Source organism: Zalophus californianus, chromosome 13, assembly GCF_009762305.2.
Source record: "Zalophus californianus isolate mZalCal1 chromosome 13, mZalCal1.pri.v2, whole genome shotgun sequence".
In the NCBI taxonomy this organism is placed as follows: domain Eukaryota; kingdom Metazoa; phylum Chordata; class Mammalia; order Carnivora; family Otariidae; genus Zalophus; species Zalophus californianus.
Genome location: NC_045607.1, coordinates 22,947,379 through 22,971,621, shown reverse-complemented (window position 1 = coordinate 22,971,621; position 24,243 = coordinate 22,947,379). Strand labels below are relative to the sequence as shown.

Below are 24,243 nucleotides of genomic sequence, written 5' to 3'. Positions count from 1 at the left end.
GATGGGACAACTCACTCTTCATTTCCTTGGAGCAGAGGCCTGATGGTGACTGAATCAGGCCTCCCTTACACCCTCCATGGCAATCATTCTTCCTAGAAATTACTGAGCTCTTTAAAGAGGAACAGTCTGTTTAAAAGGAGTGAGATTGTCTCTGGGCTTGCTACTCAAAGCACAGTTCTCAAGCCAATAGCACTGGCATTACCTAGGAGCTGGCTAGAAATGCAGAAGCTCAGGTCCCAACCCAGAACTACTGAATCAGAGTCTGCATTTAACACCTCGCAGATGGTTTGTATGCACATTAAAGCTTGGGAAGCCCTGGTCTAATGCAGGAGGGCAGGCACATGCTCAGTGAGCTCAGCTAGGCTTGCTGTAAGGGTCCCCCAGGGTAAATGTTTCCTTGGTCTTTGGACTCTCAGCATTATAGCAGGTCAAGTTTGGGAGCCCTAAATGGGAAGGAATGACTGGGGAGAAGAGGGAGGAAAAACATAATTTCTCTTCTTTCTTAATCATTGTGAGAATACTTGCTTTGTTGAGTTGTTAGCAGTCAAATTTATTACCATTGTATATTTTCCTTTCTAGATTAGTTGCAATCGTTACACTTAAAACAGTTTTAGAATCTCTTATTACATGTCTGGCCTTCAAGAAAACTGATATAGACCAATGGTCATCACCCAAATGACCCCTAACGTGATTTACAGACACCGCTCCCAATGAAATATGAAATCATTTTATCCTCATATATATATTTTAAGATATTGAAACAAATGTCTACAGTTTAGACAAAAAAAAAAAAAAAAAAACACTTAAAACCACTTATTTCCATTCTCCTGGAAGTTCAAATTCAAATGCATTTTTATAAGGATCAAAATTCTATATTAATTTACTAAACATTGTATAGAGACCGGAGTGCCCACTTTCCCTATTTTCTTAGTTGGGAAGAACTACCCCTAATGAAAAAGAGTGAATGGCAGGCTGCAAATACTACATACAAAGTACGGTGTTCTGCAATGCCGTGAATTTATCCCAACGGCAGCAATGAGAGGCATAGCACATAAATGGACTTGAGATGGGGAGAATAGAGGCTGGGAAACCCTCTACTGTAAGGTCCTTCTAAAGAGGATTCTTGGGAATTTGTGACAGGAGGCATGGGGAGATGGCTCTGGGTGGATCACGATGACTATATTTTCAAGGTCACTTATATTCTAGATCTTTTGCAACTAATTGACATATTCAGATCGACTCTAGGCCCTCTTGTCTGGTCTGCTGCAGGATTTAAGCAAATGAATTCCTTCAACCAGTAAAGCCAGTTCCTAGTAACTCCCCTGAGTTGGCAGCTTCCAGGCAAATTATCAGGACTCAAAAGTGAAGGACATAACATGTTAAGGTTTGAGGACATAACATGTAAGGTTTGAGGACAGACTCACGTTCTTCACAGAGGCGCCCCATCCAGCCATCTGGACAGGAACAAGCATTGGGGCGTTGGCAGATACCTCCATTCTGACATGGGAATCGACAGACAGCTAGAAAAGAAGCAGGATGGATCATAAACCGAGGGAATTATGGAAGGGCATTTGTTGGAAAATAGGATTCCTTATTTACATTTCATAACATTTCCTAGAGTCAAGCTTTACGGAAGAGAAACAAAACCGAATCTCAAGATTCAGTCAGGGACATGAGGGCTCTTGGAAAGGTGCATAAATCAACTTGGGTAGTTCTGAGAATATGGCTTTCCAAAATTTTAGTAATCTGGGGATTCAGGGCAGAAGGGGACAAGGTGGTTTAGATAAAAGGTAATTTCTTTTGGTCTGGACCAGGGGAAATGCCTCTTTCAGAAGATCTGAGAATGCCCTTCCTAAGGTGCCCTTTGTTGGTCTGGTCGATAGCTCTTTGGTGCTGCCACTGTCGCTCTGTCTTAAAGCAAGCACGTGAAGGAACAAGCAAGCCAGCCAGCAGACACACATCTCTCATTTAACTTCTGATTTGAAGTGAAGCCTGGGCTATTCTATGAGGATGTCACCTCCTTCGCTGCCCTCTCATTTTCTTACATCTCATGTGTTAGTGATCTCGTTTCTCATTGTTGCTTTCAGACAGTTCATCTCCCTTCTTCTGCAATCACCCTTGTCTCTTTTGAGGCTCATGCCATTCATTCATTGATTTCCTCAATTCTCTCAGCCCCAACGGGTCATTAAAGACTCTGGCCTTTTCACCCTAAATCCAAATCTGACCATGGCCCATGTGGCCATGTGGAAAACCTGCTCAACAATTTGATTTTTCTTTTAGTTCCTTGGTTATGTTTGTCTTGTTCACTAGCATAGCTCTTGACTTTCAGTCAATATTTGTAGACTGGAACAATCATTATGGTTTGTAAAAAAAAGTGTAAGTTTTAGGACCTACTAGGATGCCTCATTATCTACCTCTTTCAATTTTGCAGAATTTTAAGCACAGAACCTTGTTCCCTTGTTCCCCCAAGGAAATTTTATTGAATTCACACACAAAATTCATCCTTGGGTTGGCAAATTCAATCCAGCAAGTGAAGGGACAGCAGTGCTGATATAAGCATGGATGGCGTGCTTGTCACCAACCCCCAACATGGCCAAGGAGACCCTGGGGTGAGCTCCACCTCCCTGGGGCTGCCCAGTACCTCTTGTGTCTTACTCTGCCCACCAGACGGGTTACCCCATCTCCAGTGGGGCTAGGAGTCTGCCCAGGATGGGGGGTAGAACTGGAATCTACTGGAACTACCTGACTGTCCAAGAAGTGCCCTCATGGCTCACACATAACACAGCTCCCCTAGCAGCTGGAGAACACTCTGAGAGAACACTTGAACTGAGGAGCCGTGATTGACTCAGGAAGGGGCTGTGTGCTGGGCCAGAGTTCTGTATGAAAGCTTTCAAAACTCAAACCCATAAAGTTAAGGAAAATGACATAGATGTCAAGGGAAAATTTAAAGCCAACGAAAAGTAAAAGAGCATGCATCCTAGCTGTTGGCCTTATCAGACTTTGATATGCATTTCCCTACAGCTTCCCTGAGAAATAACCATTCAAAGATTCCCTTACCTCTGCAAACAGGAGGTGATGTCCAGGTTCCGTTCTCTAGGCAAACACTCCTTAGGGAACCCTCCAACATGTATCCACTGTAACACGAGTAGGTGATCATGTCCCCATACTGATAATGTATGCCTCGAGCAATCGCGTTTTCTACATGAGTTGGTGGACCACAGGATATTTCTACAGGAAAACAAAACCACAATGAAGCCTGTGCTGCTAACCCAGCCAGTGGATGGAAGAGAACACAGTCTCCTCTCAAAGACTGAATTAATTTAAAGAGCAAAGATAAAATATATAAAGTTACCTTTTCACCTGTATAATAAATAAAAGATAGTAGGAACTAAAAGCATAATCTGCTGCTGTACAGAAAAATGAGAGGTGCAGGATCAAAAGTTTTGTCTTCTGATTCAAATGCTGAAGCTGAGCTTCTTTTTTTTTTTTTTCTACTCAGGCAAGAAGTCTCTAGGAGCCCAAGAATGAGCTTTTGTGGATTGCCAAAGAGGTGGCTTCCAAGAGAACGTTCATGCAGGATGCTGATCAAATTAGAAAGGAAGAAGCATGGGGGTTATATGTAGTCTATTGTTTTAGAGTAAAGATCATGAATTGCACTCCTGTATATTCCATCAGGGCCATTTTATTAGTGCCTAGGACAGCACTTGGTATGCAGTGGGCTCTTGAGACATGTTCGAAAACGAATAAATGAGTATTGTCTCTGGCCTGTCCATACTCAGTTGACACCCCTTGATGAAGATTATGACATTTGAGGTTTCAAGGTTTCACATCAGTTTCTTTCTTTTCAAGATGGTAACACAGTGACTCTTTGCTTTTGAAATATGTGAGATTGAATGATAATCCTCTCTTTTAGAAGCGATGTGTACTGTATATTTAAATAAAAAATTTTATAACTAATTTTGCCTTGAGAAGCCTTGAGGTAACTAGAGTTATTCTGGGGTGGCTCACGAGACAAGGACTGGATTGGAGCTGGGACTCCAATCAGTATCCTGTTTGTGTAAAGTCTAACTTTTGGATGACTCTCCATGAATTCTAAAAGGTCACTTTGTGGTCCTAATACTATTAGAACTTGTCAGAGGGGATGACAATGTGTATGTCTTTTTCTGAATTTTCTTTTCCTTCTAAGGTGGTTACAAACGTTAATTCAGTGAGTCAGATATCAAATATGTATTAATGCCTACTGTGGATCAGAAACTGGAAAGAAACCAATAAAGAAAATGCGGTCCCTTTGTTCAGACAAGTAGCAGAATGATGGGCAACTTAAAAAGAGCTGTTGTACAGGCCTGGATACTATACTATAGGAAAATCAAAGTGAATGTGGTTAATTATGCTTAGGATTTTCAGGGTACAAAGTGCAGTGAAAGTGGCATTTAACTAGGCTCTAGAGCTTGAGTAGATTGGAGGGAAAGAGCTTCCAGGCTGGGGCAGCGGCAGATAGAAAGGTCATGGCGAGCTGGTGGCTGGATTACTGAAGTGACCAAAGCACGGATTTCAGACGACTTATACGGGAATCATCTTGGGTTCTTGCCAGAAGTGAAAATTTCGGGAGTTTCTAGTTTGTGAGTCTGCATCTTACCTACCGTCCCTAGGTGATTCCCACACACGCTAAATTTTAATCACTGATTTGTAAAGATAAATATGAGGATGAGGTGAAAAGAATGAGGTAAGTTGTTGCCCATGTCCCTCAGGGAAGAGATTTTCTTCTAAGCCAGAGTTTTTATTAAACTTCTGTTTAATAAAAAAATGCAAAAGAGGGATTGAGGATAGCAAACAGGGGTAGAAACTGTCTCCTTCTCTCCAAGGCAACCCCTGAGCCTCTCAAGAATATGGGGGAATCAGAAAGCATGCACCAGTGCGCATGTCTCTCCTTACTCTGCCTTCCGGTGCTCTGAGTGGTACGTCTCAGGGAGCCGAGACCAACGTGGGGGTACGTGTGCAGAATCAGGCCACTTGGCCTGCTTTAGTTCAGGCTGGTGGTCAAAGCTGATACATACGTAGTTCTTCCCACTTCACTTGGAGTAGACTTCATAAGGCTAAAAGTACAGTACATATTTCCTGGAGTAAAATCAAAATTCTAATGCTGTGGTAGACCGCTAGTTGAAATTCAGGCACTTGGGCTATTGGTGTATCTCTTCCTGTCAAGAGATGTTGCTGAAAGAAATACACCGATTCATTTATTCTTCAAAACAAACCTGTAAGATAGGTGTTATCGGGGCTATTAACACATGAGAGCCCTAAGGCTCAGAGAAGTTAGGGCACTGGCATAAGTTTAGATTTAGAAAGTTTTGAGGACAGAATTCAAACCCAGGTCTTCTCTGACTCCACAATCCCCGTGGCCTTCACACACATATTTCTTCTTAATTGGAGTGCAAGTGTTCTGAAGAGGGTTATTGCAGGCATGATATGTTCCTAGACTATGTAGCCCAGTGTTCTGCATCTGGTTAGACTCAATGAATATTTGTTAATTGATTGCTACAGAGGGAGTAGCTTGGACGACAAGGGAGCCGGAGGGTAGGAAGTTGGGCAGGGGAGATGTTTTAAGTGCAGAAAGTGTGTGTGAAGAGATGTCAAGAGTTATCACAAGGCAGCAAGGGATGCTGCCGGATTGTGTGTTATGTATCAACATGGTGCGAGCCCAGAGGCTCTCAAACTGGTTCCAGGACCAGTATCTCCAGCAGCAACACCTGGAAACTTGTTTGAAATGCACATTCTCAGGCCTCACCCCAGAGTACTGAATCAGACATTCCAGAGAGCGGCCCAGAAATCTGTTTTAAACAAGTCTTCTAGATGGTTCAAGTTTGAGAACAACTGTGGAATAATTTTTGTATTGCAAAGCATCCATAGCCTGTTAAAGGATAGTTTGGGGACTCTCAGAATATGGGAAAAATATGTATTTTATTTAATTTTTTAAAAGTAATCTCTATGCTTGGGGTGCATGGGTGGCTCAGTCATTAAGCGTCTGCCTTCGGCTCAGGTCGTGATCCCAGGGTCCTGGGATTGAGCCTCACATTGGGCTCCCTGCTCCACAGGGAAGCCTGCTTCTCCCTCTCCAACTCCTCCTGCTTGTGTTCCCTCTCTCACTATGTCTCTCTCTGTCAAATAAATAAATAAAATCTTTAAAAAAAATTAATAAATAAAAGTAACCTCTACGCTCAAGCTGGGGCTTGAAATTCATGACCCCGAGATCAAGAGCTGCGTGCTGTATCCACTGAGGCAGCCAGGTGCCCTGGGAAAAAATATATTTTAGATTTAATATTTTGCTCATTCCTAGAAGAACATATTTTGATAATCTGTTCAGTGAATCCTGGCCAGATAGGTTTTAGCCTATTTCTGGAAAGTTTTTTCTTTTTATGTTTGGAACTCAAAGATCTTTTTTTTTAATTTTAAAAATTGTCAACAAAGAAGCTGATAACCATAAGACAGAGATATAAATAACTACATTTAAGTTACTTGATTGAAAATATCTCACAAGGATGAGAAAACATTCTGCACTAATGAAATGAGCTGGAATCCACCTGTGCATTTACTTACTTTCACATTTGGCACTTGTCAGCGTCCACGTCTCGTCGGGGTTACAGGTAATGATGCCTTGGCCTTGGAGCAGGAAGCCTTCCCTACACTTGACGGACACGTTCTGATCAACATAAAACTCCTTTTCAGAAAGCAGAGCATTCTCGGGAATCACAAAAGGAACAGGACATGGATTTGCTGTTAAACAGAAAAAAAATGCTTACTGATATTCTCCTTCTCTTCTTAATTCATTTCTTTAAAGGCAGAGTATGATGAGCCCTCTGGAGCTGGGTTCTCAGTGATGATAATATGAGGCTTAAAAATACAGAACTTCAAACATTAAAAAATGTGTTTTACATCCACATGAAATTATTTTTAAGGATAAGATCAGATCAGATCTGAAAACCTCAAGTTATTCAACCACTAACACATTGTCCTAAAATTCTAAGATGGCAAATTAAATAGTTGTTTGAAATTATGGCCCAACACTGTGGAAAGAATAGGTGTGTTAGAAATCAGGGAGTGCATTAAACATTCCTTTGGTTTTTGAAGAATATTAGGAATGCAGAGTAAAATCTTCTCATTGTCACTTTACTTTCTTTTATTGAACATCCTTCAGAAGGATGCCCTAGAGAATCATCAGACTTTTCTAAGTGAGCTGAATAAAACTTCAGATTCACACTACTTACACAGGTTATTATAACTTAAATTGTAGAGTTTGCAAGGCTTATTCATAAAATGGATTCATTTTATACATCAGAAGCACAAAAAATGATTATAGCACAAAGATTTCTTAGTGCAAGTGTATGACACACATCAACATATTTCAGCAGTTTCGGTTTTTCCGATTTTCAAAGAAGTCTTTATGAGTGAAGCAGGTATCAGCTGAATCCTAAAGACTCAGTTACTGCATTATAATACTTTAAATAACCAGAGCCCTCTCAAATTTAGATCTTGCATGTGAATATTGTTTTCATTCTAATGCTTATAACTAGTTATCTTCATTTACTATATTTATATATACTTTATTGTATTAAAATTGCACATTAATATATTCTTTCTTCACCCTTTTCACATCCTTAATCAAATTCCTTATACAATCATGTCAACATTTTTTCATTAAGCACACTTCTTTTTATTAGTGCCTTGGACTACCTGTAATAATCCAAGGAATCTGATGAGAGCTGATTCTCAGACTGGATATTCCAGATAATATGAATAGATCTTAAAAATACCCCATAGTAGGGGCGCCTGGGTGGCTCAGTTGGTTAAGCGTCTGCCTTCGGCTCAGGTCATGATCTCGGGGTCCTGGGATGGAGCCCGCATTGGGTTCCTTGCTCAGCGGGGAGTCTGCTTCTCCCTCTTCCTTTGTCCCTCCCCCTGCTCATGCTCTCTCTCTCTAATAAATAAATTAAAATCTTAAAAAAATACCCCATAGTATTTGGTTTGGATATGCACAGACATTTGGGAAACTAATCACGAAACTGAATCTCATGAAAACCTCTAGAGTCAACACACACGTTTGCAGAGAGGAAGTGGGTAGCTCCAAGCTCCGTGTTCAGTGCAGTATGCCTCAGGTGCCCCTTCAAGGCTGTACCCTCTATTGCAGGAATACACCACCCTGGGTCCAGTAGTAGTGTTTTCAACCTTGGCTTCCCCGTTCAGAAACCCAAGTGGAGCTTCACACCTGGTCTCTAGAAAGAAAAATGAAAGCCTCATATTAAATGCTTCTTCCAATCCTCCTACAATTGCTGAAGGTACTCAATGCATCATATAAAATATTAAAGCCTACTCCTATGTGAAACACAAAAATATGCTTTGAAGGAGGAAAAAAACCCAGCATGTATAAGTTTTGATTAATGCATGTAGGCAATTAAAGATTGGTATTTTGCCTGTTGACTCTAGCTATCTTTATGTATATTGCCACCTTTTGTTGTTAATAATGCTGAGGGTATAAATGAACAAGCCCTATCTCAGACCAAAAGAATCACAATCTCTGTGTTGTGACCTAACTTTTGGTATTAAAAGCACCCCATATGATTTCTAACGGTCACTCAGGGTTGTGAGCTAGTGGATTAGATGCTAACCGACTCTTCTGGGATTCATCCAGCTTGGTGAGGACTCCATACACTGGAACCATGGATCTTGGAATTACCTGGGAGCTTTAAAAACATACTGATGTAGGGTCCCACCCCCAGAGATTTGACTTAACTGATTTATCTGGGCAAGGGATTTTTCAAAGCTCCGTAGGATGCTCCAATGTGCCTAAGGCTAAAAGCCATAGGTCTAAGGCAGTGCTTCCAAACTAATGTGCATAGAAATCATCTACGGAGGGCACCTGGGTGGCTCGGTTGGTTGGGCGTCTGCCTTTGGCTTAAGTCATGATCCTCGAATCCCAGGATCGAGTCCCGCATCAGGCTCCCTGCTCAGCAGGGAGTCTGCTTCTCCCTCTGCCCTTCACCCCACTCTCTCTTGCTCTCTCTCTCTCTCTCAAATAAATATATAAAAATCTTAAAAAAAAAAGAAATCATCTAGGGATTTTGTTAAAATGCAAATTCTATTCTTTGTGGGATTTTTTTCTTTCTCTTTCTAAATTACTAAATACATGGTACAAGTTCTTTGTAGAAAATTAGAAAACACAAATAAACAAAAAGAAAACAATAGTTTTAATTCCACCACAGGGATGAAACTATTGATATTTTTATATATTTTATTATACGCTTTTTCCCTGGGGCATATGAAAAATACAAATATTTCTGGGGGGGGAGAAGTGCTCATACTGAGCAAGCTGATTTGAAAGATTCCTATATAATATACTAAACTATTACATATATTGATATCCGTATCTATCAGGGAACAGACTTCCCTGAAAACTGACAGATATGGATATCAATATATTTTATTTGATAACTTAGAAAGAAAAAAAAAACCCCACAGATAAAGAATAGGATTTATACAGGGGTGCCTGGGTGGAGCAGTTAGTTGAGCATCCAACTCCTGCTTTTGGCTCAGGTCGTGATCTCAGGGTCATGAGATCGTGTCCTGCACTGGGCTCCGTGCTCAGCATGGAACCTGCGGGAGACTGTCTCTCCTTCTCCCTTTGTGACTCCTACTCATGTGCCTGCTCTCTCATTCTCTCTCAAATAAATAAATAAATCTTTAAAAAAAATAATAGGATTCATACAGAACTTTTAATAACTATCCCGCATTTCGGAGAGACCAACTATACAAACCACCATCATTGCAGTTTGAATGAAACCCGCCACAGAACTGAAACAGTCCCCTCACCAACACCATGGCGGGTTCCTATGCCAGACAGACATTTTTCCTTTTCGTTCCCCTCTCTCCTTCCCAGATAATACGTTCATACATTTTTTGATCATGAACATCTGAGATAAAAAAAAACATGCTACTATCAGAAATACCCAATGATGCCTTTCTGTGACTTGAGATGTTACTCAATGCTTTTAAAAATATTTTTCTGTATAATATTTATACAAGTTTTTGAGAACTAAAAACAGTCATATATTCTCCACTGAGTTTCTGCCATATAATATTGCTTTAAGAATTTAAAATTCCTGTATATGTAAAATCAAATCATTAATCCACCCCAGAAGATAAGGTTAAAACCACAGTGAACAAAGATTTGCATACTTTGAGTCCTTGAGCTTTGCCATTAACTTAATTTATGATATTAGGCAGGTCATTTCACTTCTCCTCGTCCCCCATTTCCTTATGTAGGAAGATAAAAAAATCTAGCTGATCTTGACTTAGTCCAGTCTAAACCAGCTGACTCATCTAAGAGGCTGCTTAACTAGGTAATCTAAGAGGCCAAAACTAGTTTGAAAATTTGATGACTCCCCCGAGATTATCAAGGGAAAAATGTTTAAAGCCTGCCACTTTGATAGGCTTGTACTATTTTATCTAACTGTAGTTGACCCTTGAACAACGTGGGGGTGAGGGGTGCCAGCATCCCATGCTGTCAAAAATCCACGTATAATTTTTGACACCCCAAAACTTAACTAATAAAGAGCCTGTTGACATAAACAGTTGATTAACACATATTTTGAATGTTATATGTATTATATACTGTATTCTCACAATAAAGTAAGCCAGAGAAAAGAAAACGTTATTAAGAAAATCATAAGGAAGAGAAAATAAATTTCCAGGACTGACTGTACTTGTATTTATTGAAAAAACCCCCACATGTAAGCAGATATGCCCAGTTCAAACTTGGGTTGTTTATGGGGTCAACTATATATTGTCTCTGGCAGAGGAATCATATGGGCCATGTGTTGGGAATAAACTCATGAGAATTAACTCATGTCTTGCTAAATAAACTTGGATGTTCTCATAAAATGAGTTAATGCAAAATTCCACAACTATTCATTTACTTGATAGATGTGACAACATCACTTTAAAAAAATGTCAGTATTGGCTGGTACCATCACCAAAAAGGGACAATGCTAAGCCTTCTAATTTATAATTATTTGGGGGGGAACCCACAAAATGAGACAAATAAATTCAATAATTAAATAATTTCTAACAAAATGTTTGCCATTCCAGAGTCGGTAATCTTGCACTCTATGCCACTTTAATCATTAATCTCTACTACAATTTTTGACCCTTTTGTTGATTTGATGCCCTTGAGTGAAAGCCCATCAAAGAGTCTCACACAGTTTGTGGAGATGATTAAAAAAATATTTTTTAATTGAAACACTGATTTGTAAAGGAAATGTGGCCACACTGTTATTATGCATCATCAGTATTGTCTTTGGAACCGCTAAATGTCATGTGACTTACTTTTGCACCTTGCTACCTCTCCACTCCACATTCTGTTCTTCTGACAAACACGTTCCTTGTTCCCCTGTGAATCAATGAAAAAAAAAAAAAAGGTTATTGCCAGGATTATACGTCAATGATGAAAAGATGATAAGGGAATGCAAAGTAATCTTAGCTATGAACCTGAATCTCCCAGCACTGGAATGCTAAATGAATTCATTAAATAAATATGGTTTAAGGATGAGGCTTACACTTTCAAAATTGCTTTCACCAATTTACTTCAAAATTCATACCCAGGCTGACCAGTGTAATTAAAGGACAGACTTTGTTTCACTTTCTATTTAAGTGACAACTGATTATAACCAATAGCAAAGGTTGATAAGGAATGTGTTTGAAATGTCAAGGAAGTATACTTGCTGAGTAAATTTTAAAAATATTTTGAATTGAATTTACTTTTCAATACCTGAGAGGTACAGCAAAGAATGGGAATTGTTTTTTTTACACCTTTGAACATGAAACAAGTAAAAATATCTTACTGGTATGAGGATTGAATTTTTTGACAATGTAACATATCCATTAAAGATAAACTTACACTATTAAGGGCCCAAGAATTTAAAATTTTAAATATTTGGAGTAAAAATCTTTCTAAATTTTACTTCCCTACCTTCTGAAATAAAGCAAAATGAATAGAATTTACTTGAAAAATTATTTATAATTATTATTCTGAATATATTTTTGTACATTCTTCAATAGCCCATAACCCTTGATGGCTATATAGGCTGTTGGACCCCTATCGTTATTATAGGTAATATAGGAGCTAAGATTAGTAATCTTCACCAAAGATGGTGACTTCTGATATAATTTCTGACTTCTGGATATAATTTTTATGAGTCTTTGTTTCTTCCTTCTTTGTTGTTTATCCTTTACTACAATCATCAGTGTTCCTAAATAGTAAGGGAGCTGGCTTTAATGGCTTGTCATATACCTCCTCAAAATTAATAAAAAATAATTCACAAACTAAAATAGTACATTTTCCTGTGCAAACATAAGTATATAAACATAGTAAAAGTATAGCAAATGTTAACAATGTTTATCTCTGGATGAAGAATCCTGAAAAACTACTTTTCTTTTGCATTTTCCAACCTTTCTATAATCAACACATATTGCTTTTGTCAATAAGAAAAAATTAATGACTTTATATTAAAAGACCTGTTTACTCAATTGATTCAACTTTTTCTTAGGAAGTCAGGATAATAACCCTCTATTAAAATCAACAGAATCTTAAAAAAATAAAAAATAAAATAAAATAAAGTCAATGAAACTTTATAGGTAAAGATTTATCAGTAGACTGATAGCTCAAAGAAAATATCTTTGAATAGAAGAATAATGATGAAAGACATTAGGTAAAACCAAAAGAGAGGCAAGAGCTCTTTGTCAGACATCTTGCTAAGGCAGAATACAGCTTCAAGATAATTTGATATCCCAACGGCTCTGAGCAATGAAACAGGTAACAAAATCTGTGTGCATATGTTGACTTAGAATCAAGCCCCTTAATACATTACTTAGAATCTAATCTTTTTAAACATATAGTATAAAATTTTATTTTATTTATTACTTCATAGCAGATAAGGAATTTAAAGCTTGGAGAAGAACTCAAACACATGCAAAATATAACAGTAGAAAGAAAAGTAACAAACTCCCATATAGCCATCACCCACCTTATATGATTAATTCAAGGCCAACCTTGTTTCATCTAAGCCCTACTGCCTTCCTAAGAATGCATCTTATTTTGAAGCAAATCCCAGACATCAAATCATTTACCAGTAATTATTTCAGTATGAATCTCTAAAAGATGCGGGCTCTTAAAACTATAACCACAATAACCAATAACACTATCACAGTTTAAACAGTAACAATTCCTTAATATTAATAACAATCCTGTTAGCAGTCAAATTTCCAATTGTTGCATAAACTTTAAAACTTATTGCTTTATGGTTCACTTGAATCCAGACTAAAATAAGGTCTACATGGTTTATGTACCTCTTTAAAATACAGGTTCCTTCTATTTCTTCCCCTCTTACCCTGTCGACTTATTTGTTTCAGAAACTGGAAAACTGGGTCAGTTGTTCTTTAGCTACTTCTACAGACAGAATTTTGCTGATGACTGCATTATGGTATCTCTTACCAAGTACTTCTGCCTTTGGTACTGGCAGTCAGATTTAGAGGTTTGATAAGATTCAAACTCAGCTTTTCTTCTTTTTGGCAAGACTTTTTCATATGGTGTGTTTTTCCGTCCAGAGGCACATAATATCTGGTTGCCTCTTCTTTTTCTAACACCAGTAGCCATGATGATGATGACCTAAATCAACTAGTTCATAGCATTGCAAACTCTGAGATTTAAGTTCTATCAATTATTGACTGAAATACTTCTATAAAGGAAACTTCCATTCATTTACTATTGGTTTTCTTGTCATCCAGTTAGCATGGAAAAGACAATTCTTCCCCTTTCATTGTCTGTTTTCAAAATAATGAATTTGTTCATGAACATCCTCTAATAGTTACCAAGTGATTTTCTGTGTCCTTATGAGTCTACTGTTACTCATGACAGATTTGATGTGTTTAGCGCATTAAAGTTATTGCCTTATTGAAGCCCAAATGGTCTCATGTAGGCCTGTGGGAACCTCATCCAGTTGGCCTCCAAGTCTTTTTCACATGTAGTCTTTAATAGGTTCCCTAATATCTCACATGACAAGCTTTTCTAGGCTAATCTTTTACATTTCATGTCCCACACCTGGCATTGGTTATTTTTGCAAGTAACTAGACATTAATATTTCTTAAAAGTTTCTAAGACGATTCTAACAGGTAGCTTAGAATGAGAACTATTGCTATAGCATTTCTCTCAATTTTGTAGTTAACACTGGGATATTCCCCAAATTTTTTAAGGTAAATCATCTACTTCCTCAAACTTAATGACCCATCTAGTTACTAAATATTAAATTTAAATTCATAAGTTTAAATTTTATACCACTTTACTTCTTAACAAATTGCAAGATTAATACTCTCACATTAAAAAATTAATTTCAAAACCAGAAAAACTCTCCAACTGCAATCAACCATTACATTATCATACTTCTTTTTTTTCTTTTTTAAAAATCTTCTAAGGAAATGAAAAAAGATCCATGTAAGTTTAGTTCCAGATTTCATGGACCTATCTTATGACAATTCTCTGAGTCATGGTCAAAAAATTATGGAATGTACTATACAAATTAAACAAATAACTGGCAATGAATACTTCTGCAAAACCCACATTTAAATACCACTACTACAATAAAAACAGGAAGAAGGTTCCTGTAAAACCAGATGATGACATTAGGAAATATAAGCAAGCCTCTTAAATTTGAGGTTTGATGATATGATCAATGCTTCAGCAAAACTGACTCCAGATAGGAGGGGAGGATGGCAGTGGACTTGGAGGACCCTAGACTCACCTCATCCCACAAATACAACTAGATAACTATCAAATCATACTAAATACCCCTCAAGTCAACTTGAACACTGGCAGAACAAACTCCATAACTAAAGGTAGAGAAGAGGCCACAATGAAGAAGGTAGGGAGTGCAGAGATGCATTTTGGGAGAGAAAAAGACCATGGCCACTGCAGTGGGGAGGGAGCTGCAGTAGCAGAGAAGAGTGAGAGACAGACTAGCACCCAAGGGAGCACATGGGGAGGATGAATCCCCATAGCAATTGGCTTGGAAAGCAAGAGGGCCTGAATTTTGTAAGTTCTGGTGGGCTCAAAGCCTAGAGTTTTAAAGATCCATGTGTTTGGCTCTGGAAGAGCTTGGAGGACATTGGAGTTGTTCTTAGAGAGAAGGCAGGCAAACATCCCCAGACATACAGCATGGACACAGTGATCTGAAGAATGCCTGGGGCACACAGTGTGGAGGTTAGTTGCTCATCTGAGAGTGTGTCTCAGAGAGGCAGCATTATTGGAGAGATCCCTCTGGAACAAAGGAACTGGCAGGCACCATTCCTCGCCCCCCTCAGCAGAATCACAGGGCTACCTGCAGAAACCAGCGCAGTGTCGACACTCACTACCTAACTCACTTATACCAATGCTGCCATCCCGCACTCCAGAAGAACGCTCCTTCCCAGTCACACTTGCCTCAGTCCCAGTGCAGTAGGCCCCCTACTCCAGTAGACCAGCCTTAACCCCTGCCAACACTGCACCTCCTGACCTGGGAGTTTTGCAAGGCCTCAGTTCTGGTGGTGGTGGTGGTGACAGGTCTCATTTCACAAGCAGACCAGAGAACACCTAGTTAAATGTGCCACATTTAGGGCAGGGACAAACGCTGTCCACAATTGGCAAAGAGAACCTCTGCAGACCACTGGCCTGAAGGATAAAGCAGCCAGGACACAAAAGCAGAGCACATGCAACACACATTGGAGACACTCTCAGAAGCACCAGGCCCTGTGGAACAAGGGACACTACACTGCAGGGCACTATAGGACCTCTTCTTCATAAAGCCATTACCCTCAAGAATAAGAGACATAGTATTCTTAACACAGAGAAACAGGCACAGAGAGTTAGACAAAATGAGAAGACAGAGGATTTTGTCCCAAATGAAAGAACGGGACAAGGCCACATCCAAAGATCTAGGCAAAACAGATATAAGTAACATGCCTGATGGAGAATTTAAAGCGATGATCATAAGGATATTCACCGGACTTGACAAAAGAATGGAGGACATCAGTGAGACCATTAACACAGAGATAAGGAACAGCATAGCAGAGATAAAGGGCTCAATAAACAAAATAAGAAACATACTTAACAGAAGTAACAGCAAGCTGGAAGAAGAGGAAAGAAATAATGACACAGAAGACAGAGTAATGGAAAGTAATCAAGCTGAACAATAGAGAGAAAAAAGAATTATGCAAAATGAGAACAGATTTAGGGAACTCAGTGACTACATCAAACATAATAACATTATGGTATTATTAGCATAATATTATACTAATATTAATACTCCAAGTATTACTGGAGTCCCAGAAGAAGAGAGAGAAAAGGGGGTAGAGTATTTATTTGAAGAAGTAATAGCTGAGAACTTTCCTAAATCTGGGGACAGAAACAGATATCCAGATCCAGGAGGCACAGAGAACCCCCAACAAAATCAACAAAAGCAGATCTACACCAAGACACATTGTGACTAAAATGGCAAAATATAGCGAGAAAGAAAAATATTAAAAGCAGCAAGACAAAATAAGACAGTTACATACAAAGGAAACCTTATATGGGTACCAGTGGATTTTTTAGCAGAAACATTCCAAGCCAGAAGGGAGTTGTAAGATATATTCAAAGTGCTAAATGAGAAAAATCTACAGCTCAGAATACTCTATCCAGTAAGGCTATCATTTAGAATAGAAGGAGAGATAAAGAGTTTCCCAGACAAACAAAAACTAAAGGATTTCATGACCATTAAACCAGCCCTGCAAGAAATATTAAAGGGGACCCTTTGGGTGGAAAGGATAGACCAAAAATGACATAATGAAGGTAGGAAATACAAAGCAATAAAAATGAATATTTTTGTAAAAAATCAATCAAGGAACTCACAAAATAAAAGGATGTAAAATATGACACCATACACCTAAAATGTGGGGAGGTGAGGAGGAAAGAATGGGTTCAAACTTAAATATCTATCAACTTAATTTAGACTGCTATACGCAGAAGATGTTATATACAAACCTAATGGTAACCACAAATCAAAAACCACTAATAAATATGCACAGAATGAAGAGAAAGAAATCCAAATGTATTGCTAAAGAAAATCAGCAAAACATGAGAGAATTAGATAAGAAAGGATCAGAGAAAAACTTCAGAAACAGCCACAAAACAAGTAATAAAATGGCAATAAATACATATCTATCAATAATTATTTTGAATGTAAATGGACTAAATGCTTCAATCAAAAGACAGAGGGTGACAGAATGGATGAAAAACCAAGACCCATCTATAAACTGCCTACAAGAGACTCATTTTAGACCTAAAGACACCTGCAGACTGAAAGTAAGGAGATGGAGAAACATCTGTCATGCACCTGGATGTCAAAAGAAAGCCAGAGTAGCAATACTTGTATCAGAAAAAAACCCCTAACCAGACTTATCAAAAAAGAAAAGAGAAAGGACTGAAATAAATAAAATCATAAATGAGAGAAGAGAAATAACAACCAACACCACAGAAATATAAACAATCAGGATATTATGAAAAATGTTGGATGTAGAGAGTACTTAAAAATAAAAATCTTTAAAAAAAGCTTCTGTACAGTGAAGGAAACAATCAACAAAACTAAAAGGCAACCTATGGAATGGGAGAAGATATTTGAAATGACATGTCTGATAAAGGGTTAGTATCCAAAACATATAAAGAACTCAACACCCCAAAAACAAATAATTCAATTAAAAATGGGCAGAAGACATGAACAGACATTTATCCACAGAAGACATACAGATGGCCAACAGACACATGAAAAGATGCTCAATATCACTCACTACCAGGGCAATGCAACCCAAACTACAATGAGATATCATGTCACACCTGTCAGAACAGCTAAAATAAAAAACACAAGAAACAACAAGTATTGGTGAGTATGTGGAGAATAAGGAACCCTCTTGCACTGTTGGTGGAAAGGCAAACTAGTGCAGCCACTGTGGAAGACATTATGGAGGTTCCTCAAAAAGTTGAAAATAGAACCACCCTACGATCCAGCAATTGCCCTACTGGGTATTTACCCAAAGAATACAAGGACACTAATTGAAAGGGGTATACACACCCCTACATTTATTGCAGCATTATTTACAATAGCCAAGATATGGAAGTAGCCCAAGTGTCCATCAACTGATGAATGGATAAAGAAGATGTGGTATATATTACAATGGAATATTACTCAGCCATAAAAATAATGAAATCTTGCCATTTGCAATGACATGGATGCTAAGTGAAATAAGTCAGTCAGAGAAAGACAAATACCATATGATTTTACTCATATGCAGAATTTAAGAAACAAAACAAGTGAACAAAGGGGAAAAGAGAAACAGAAACAAACAGAGAAAGAGACTCTTAACTATGGAAAACAAACTGATGGTTACAGAGGGGAGGTAGGTGGGGGGATGGGTGAAATAGGTGATGGGGATTAAGGAGGGCACTCATCATGATGAGCACTGGGTGATTAAAAAAAAATTAAAATCAACTGCAGCCTTCCCACCAAAGTAAATAGGGAGACACAGGTGTTGCTGATGGGGTTGAATACTACAAACCAGGAGTGGTCTTGAGCCCTAACTTGTTATTTGGTTAGAACTGCTCTGAGGATTTTCAGGCCACACTTGCCATACGGCAACCTGGCATCTCAACCAAGAACCCTCCAAGGTATTTAAACCCATTGCTTGAGGAAATCTTAGTTTGTATACCTAAATCCCTATGGTCATCTCCCCACAGTGACAGATGGACTGCCCTGTTACGCAGCAGGATTAATAGGAGGCCAAAACACAGGCTTAAATGACCAACTAAAGTAACAGTATCAGTCTTGTGGCTGGTATTCCAGCTTCCTCTTCTTTTTCATGGCTCTGATTTTTTGAATTTGAGACTTACTTTGTTCTTTAAAATTATAAGTCACTTTAAATATTTCTTGGAGAGTGTTAGGATATACGGTAACAAAGTTTAAAAAATCTTTTAGGGCCCAAATCAGTGAAACAAACTGGTGTTAATACTAAAAATGTTCCCAAGTATATTGGAAAAACAAATTAATTCTAGTTAACCAACTTATTCACTTACCTCTAATTCATAGCCAGGTTCACACTGATAAATAATTGTGCTTTCAAAACTGTATTTACTGCCAAACACAAACCCGTGTTCTGGACTTTCAGGTTTTCCACAAGAAACTGGACTGCAGGACTCATCAGAAAATGGTGGCTCCCAGGTGCCATCAAGCTAAATAACAAATGACAGATTAGAAATTATATTTAGGGGCGCCTGGGTGGGTCAGTTGCTTAAGCGTGTGCCTTACACTCAGGTCATGATCCTGGAGTCCTGGGATCAAGTTCCCACATCGGGCTCCCTGCTCGGTGGGGAGTCTTCTTCCCCCTCTGACCCTCCCCCCTCTCAGGCTCTCTCTCTCTCTGTCTCTCAAATAAATAAATAAAATCTTTAAAAAAAAAGAAATTACATTTAGGAGTTAATACATATGAATGAAGAAATTGGCAAATATTGGCATAGAAGAATAATCCCCAAAATGATCGTTCTACTTCTGATACGTATTATCTGTGGCCTTAAAAAAAACACACATTAATTATTAGATGGCCTTTTTAGTTATTGCTGAACAATTTTAGACATTTCTTACACACATAAAACAAGAATTTTGTTCCTAATAGAATCCATTAAAAAAATCAAGAAGTATGTTTTCATTACGATGAACGAAGACTGGAAGGTTGACACAAATATTCCATGACTGATACTAATGTGTCCTTACATTTCACTTTACTGCCACCCCCCTCCCGCCCCCTGCCCCACTCAGAGTTAACATCTTTCAGCATCTTTCTATTTGAGTGAAGTGAGGCATACCCAGATGTTTCTCTTGAAGACTGTTATTCTCTTGCTAATATTTTTGTTTTTCTTTGAGCTGGATAACAGTCTAAAACAGGACATTTATTCCACATTTGAGGCAGAATTAATTTTATATATGTGTCTGCCTCATAATTAACCATTCCCCTAATGTCAGAAATATAAGTTGCCTCTAATTTTTCAATACTGTGAATAATGCTTCAATAAATCTTTCTACATAAATTATTCTGGGCATTACTATTAACTTTTAAAAACTATGTGGTATTGGTTTCTTTTGATATATCCGGATCTGTTTTGGCATATTTTAGTTTTTTCCTGTAATGGTTACTTCACTATATCAGAATAATTTGTTTACTAATGATTCCTTTCTTCATGGACTTGTGATGATTCCTTTATCAGGATGTACTTTTGATTTATTTCTTCCATTCCCCTCATTTTCCTGTCTGCTGAATCTATACCAACACCACACTGATAGGACCTTTGTAATTCTGTAATATGTCTTAATTTCAGGAAGGGCCGGAGCTCCTTCAGTATTCATTCTTCAAAATTCATATTGATCTTCTCATCCATTTATTTGTTCTATGAAGTACAGAATCGTTTTGTTGTATCAAAATAAAATTTTTCTAGGCACTGAACATAGTTTTAGACAATTTCTGCATTTAAACACTTAGAAAAGGTCTATTCTACCTTTTAGAACAGAATCCAACCCAAAACTCATTTGTGTGGGGTTTGTGTGAGGGGTCATACCTTATGTGGAGAAAGTAATGAGGGTTGTGAAAAATAAATTATTGACTCCACAAATAAACCAAACCCATACATCAGGGTCCTACAGGGCACACGGAGGAGCATCCAGTTGTCCACACACCCAACCCAGACAAGCTCTGGAGGAACGTTGAATTAATTCCCTAAGCATGTCCCGACAGGACAAACTTCCTGTAAGTTTATTTCAAACAGCTCGGGGTCCTTGAAAAAGCTGTCCCTCAAACTGCTTCAGCTCTAAATCTAGAAGGGACCATCTGGAATGATACCAATTTTGAGAGCGCAGTAACTCTGACAGTCATCTGACCTGTTTCCTGAGATGTTCCTGTTTTTAGGTTTGGTAGCAATGAATCACTGAGTATGCATGATTTATAAATGGAAAACCAGGAGGATTATGAAACAGTTCTTGAGTCCCTACTAAATGTCAGGTATGTACTAGATGCTTTATAAACATTAAATAATTTAATTCTTCCCATTACAGATTTACAAATAAGGGGGGGGAAATAGGTCATCACAGAGCCTGTCAATATTTGAGATGGAGTTCAAAGGAATGTTTAAGGTAAAAGTCATTTTTATACCATACAGCCTGTCCCCCCCCTTTCAGCTCCTCCCTCCCCCAACTCCAGCAACAGAAGAATATATCGATAACTCACTTTATTTTTCTTTCTCTGGTGAAGAGGGTGTGTTAGGGATATCTGCTCTTTATGGTGCTGATCTAGGCATTTCCCTCCATTTACTCTCTAGTTCCTCATTCTGACCATACAAGACATATATTGTTATACACATTTTTTCAAATAAGGAGACTGAAGCTCAGACATTTTAAGTGACTTTCTTAAAGTCACACAAGTAGTAGGTAGCAGAGACAGGATTTGATCTAAGTTACTGTCTGTTTCTGCAACCTCTGGTTTTTCTACTAAAACTGGAAACATTTGGTATCAGTCAGGGCTCGTTTCCCATACAAGGACACTCTTTACTACATTTATGTGTAGACCATCTGACTTATGGTTAATTTTTCATGAATATTTTGTTATAGATATTTTAACATTTTATCTCACTTTGGCACTTTTCACCTACTCTTGGCATTTTTTTAGTTTAAAAATGGGAATATTAAAAAGAAAGCCATGTTTTACAATATTTCTACCAAAAAACTCCTCAAATTCTTGACACAATTGGAAACTTGAGACATTTTTTTCTTTTCAGGATAGTCAGATACTGCTGTAGACACACACACACACACACATTTAATATATATAAATGAGTTACACATACACATTCTAGGACAGAGAATCTTACCTGACACGTTGATATGTTAACTCCCTCATAGATATACCCTTCTGCACATGACACAGAAACTTGCTTATTCACACTGAAATCATCCCCATGAACACGTATATGTGTTATATTTGCTGGAGGAGGGCATTTTTTAGGGCTGCAGAAGATTCTCTCGGGAAACCAATGACCATCTTTCTGGCAGGTGAATGTATCTATATCTTTATCCATCACATAACCTTCCAGACACCTGCAATGGAAAAGCAAAATAAGTGCCTTAAAGAGAGTACAATACAGTTGGTGACTTATTCTTGGATTTAAGATGCTGTTACAAAGCTCAGTAGATATTTTATGTGATATATTGAAAGTGATTTGAATGTCAAGGGAATGGCATTGCCGTGCAAAAACACCAACGTAACAAATGACAAGCAGATCAGTCCTTAGCTGTCCACATTAAGAATTGGCCAAGCCTAAAGTTGATTTAAATGTTGTTGACATTATTTACCCTTGTTGTGGATAATATCAATACTGAATTCACTTTTATTCTGCAAATAGCTAACAGTTCAAAAAATTCTAGACAAAGCACAAAACAGACTCAGATATTAGTAAGAATATGACATAATTAATATTTATTGAGAATCTACTTTATGCCAAGCACTGTTCTAAGTCCTTTATATAGGGTATTTCTTTTAATCCTGAGTAGTAGATACTATTATGTAACAACAGTATTGGTGTTCAAACTCAAATCAACCTGGCTCTAAAATACTCTATGATTTTTTTAAAATTTGCATTTATTTATTCAGCAAATGTTTACCCCCAGCACTTATTAGTTTCTAGTCACTGTTCTAAGTGTTCTACACATATTAATTCATTTAATTCTCATGTCAACCCTATGAGCAGGTATGATTATTATCTTGATTCCCATTTGGCAGATGATGAAACTGACATCAGAGACACTAAATAACTTCCCCAGCAAGTAACAGAGATGACATTCCTGCCTAGGGAGTCTGGTTCTAGAACCCACGCTTTCACTACTATACTACACTGCCTTTTAAATTACACCATTTAGCTAATTAATATTTATTAGGGGGATATATTTTTTCAATTTCACAAATCACCAGGCTAGGTAGGAGTCACAGGTTTTGTAAACTTGTAATCTGTTTACTACAAGTAAAGATCTGAAACATAATCAATATATGACACGGCATAACAAATGGGGGGGCTCTTGAGAAGCAGGTGATACTGTGATTTCTCAAGATATCTCACACATCAACATCTGAAGAGAAAACTGAAGATGTATTTCAAAAGCAAGGGAAAATTTTTATTTTTCTTCTCAGTGCATGATCAATTATCCTTCATTTCTTATCATTGATGATACTCCCTTGGGTCTCCTCCCTACTGAAATTAGGAGAAAATGAAGGTAGGGCTAAGATGGTCACCATAGACATGTTTAAGAAGAGTAACTGAATTATTAAAATCTAAGAAGCCAATATGTGAAGGATAATCCATAATCCCTTCAGAGACGTGAATAAAATCTAAATTGATTTAGAGGGTTGAGATATCTTATGGGCATTTATTCCAATAAAAATTTAACTTATAAATTTATTCCATATTCTCTTATTTCTTTTTAATAATGAATTATAGATAACTTTACAGCAAAAAGTCACTATTTGTGCATCAAATAGTTTAGTTTGTTCAAATAGCATAAGTTGGAAGTCTACTTAAGATATCTTGCTATATATACTGATCAATGAAGGTATGTACTTTTTGACCTGAATTCTTCAGCTTTTGCCTTATTTTCCCAATATTTGCTTGTATGAATATAACCATAAAGTGATATCATAAAGAAACATACCAGCATGACGTTTAAAAGGAAAAAGAGCCTGGTGACTTAAGAGATGCAAAAGCCAGCTAGAGGATCTCACAGTTTCATGAAGGTCAACAGAATATGATAATCACGAAAATTATATTAGGGACTTCAATCTGAAAATGTAGAAGTTTATTTTTTGTAGCCAATGGATTTCTAAACAGTTATGAATAGAATAAGGTCAAGCATTCAAAGCTTCAGTTTTGGGGTGCCTGGGTGGCCCAGTCAGGTAAGCGTCTGCCTTCGGTTCAGGCCCTGATCCTGGAGTCCTGGGATCGAGCCCCGCGTCAGGCTCCCTGCTCAGTGGGGAGCCTGCTTTGCCCTCTGCCTGCCACTCCCCCTGCTTGCGTGCTCTCTCTCTGACAAATAAATAAATAAAATCTTT

The 24,243-nt window shown here is 38.0% G+C and overlaps 1 protein-coding gene across 4 annotated transcripts in view; it reads right to left on the bottom strand.

Annotated features, from left to right (window-relative positions):
* The window catches only part of SVEP1 (sushi, von Willebrand factor type A, EGF and pentraxin domain containing 1), a 195,020-nt gene that overhangs the window by 11,908 nt on the left and 158,869 nt on the right, over positions 1–24,243 (bottom strand). For 3 of the 4 annotated variants that reach the window (XM_035723592.1, XM_035723593.1, XM_035723594.1), the window contains 7 exons: positions 22,016–22,241; positions 19,178–19,333; positions 11,374–11,437; positions 8,091–8,264; positions 6,592–6,768; positions 3,058–3,228; positions 1,425–1,520 (listed from right to left, as the gene is read on the bottom strand). In XM_035723592.1, the coding sequence (XP_035579485.1) occupies positions 1,425–1,520; positions 3,058–3,228; positions 6,592–6,768; positions 8,091–8,264; positions 11,374–11,437; positions 19,178–19,333; positions 22,016–22,241 (1,064 nt within the window). Of the gene's footprint in view, positions 1–1,424; positions 1,521–3,057; positions 3,229–4,932; positions 5,212–6,591; positions 6,769–8,090; positions 8,265–11,373; positions 11,438–19,177; positions 19,334–22,015; positions 22,242–24,243 lie in introns of those variants that run through there. The other variant, XR_004819523.1, reaches the window with a different exon arrangement.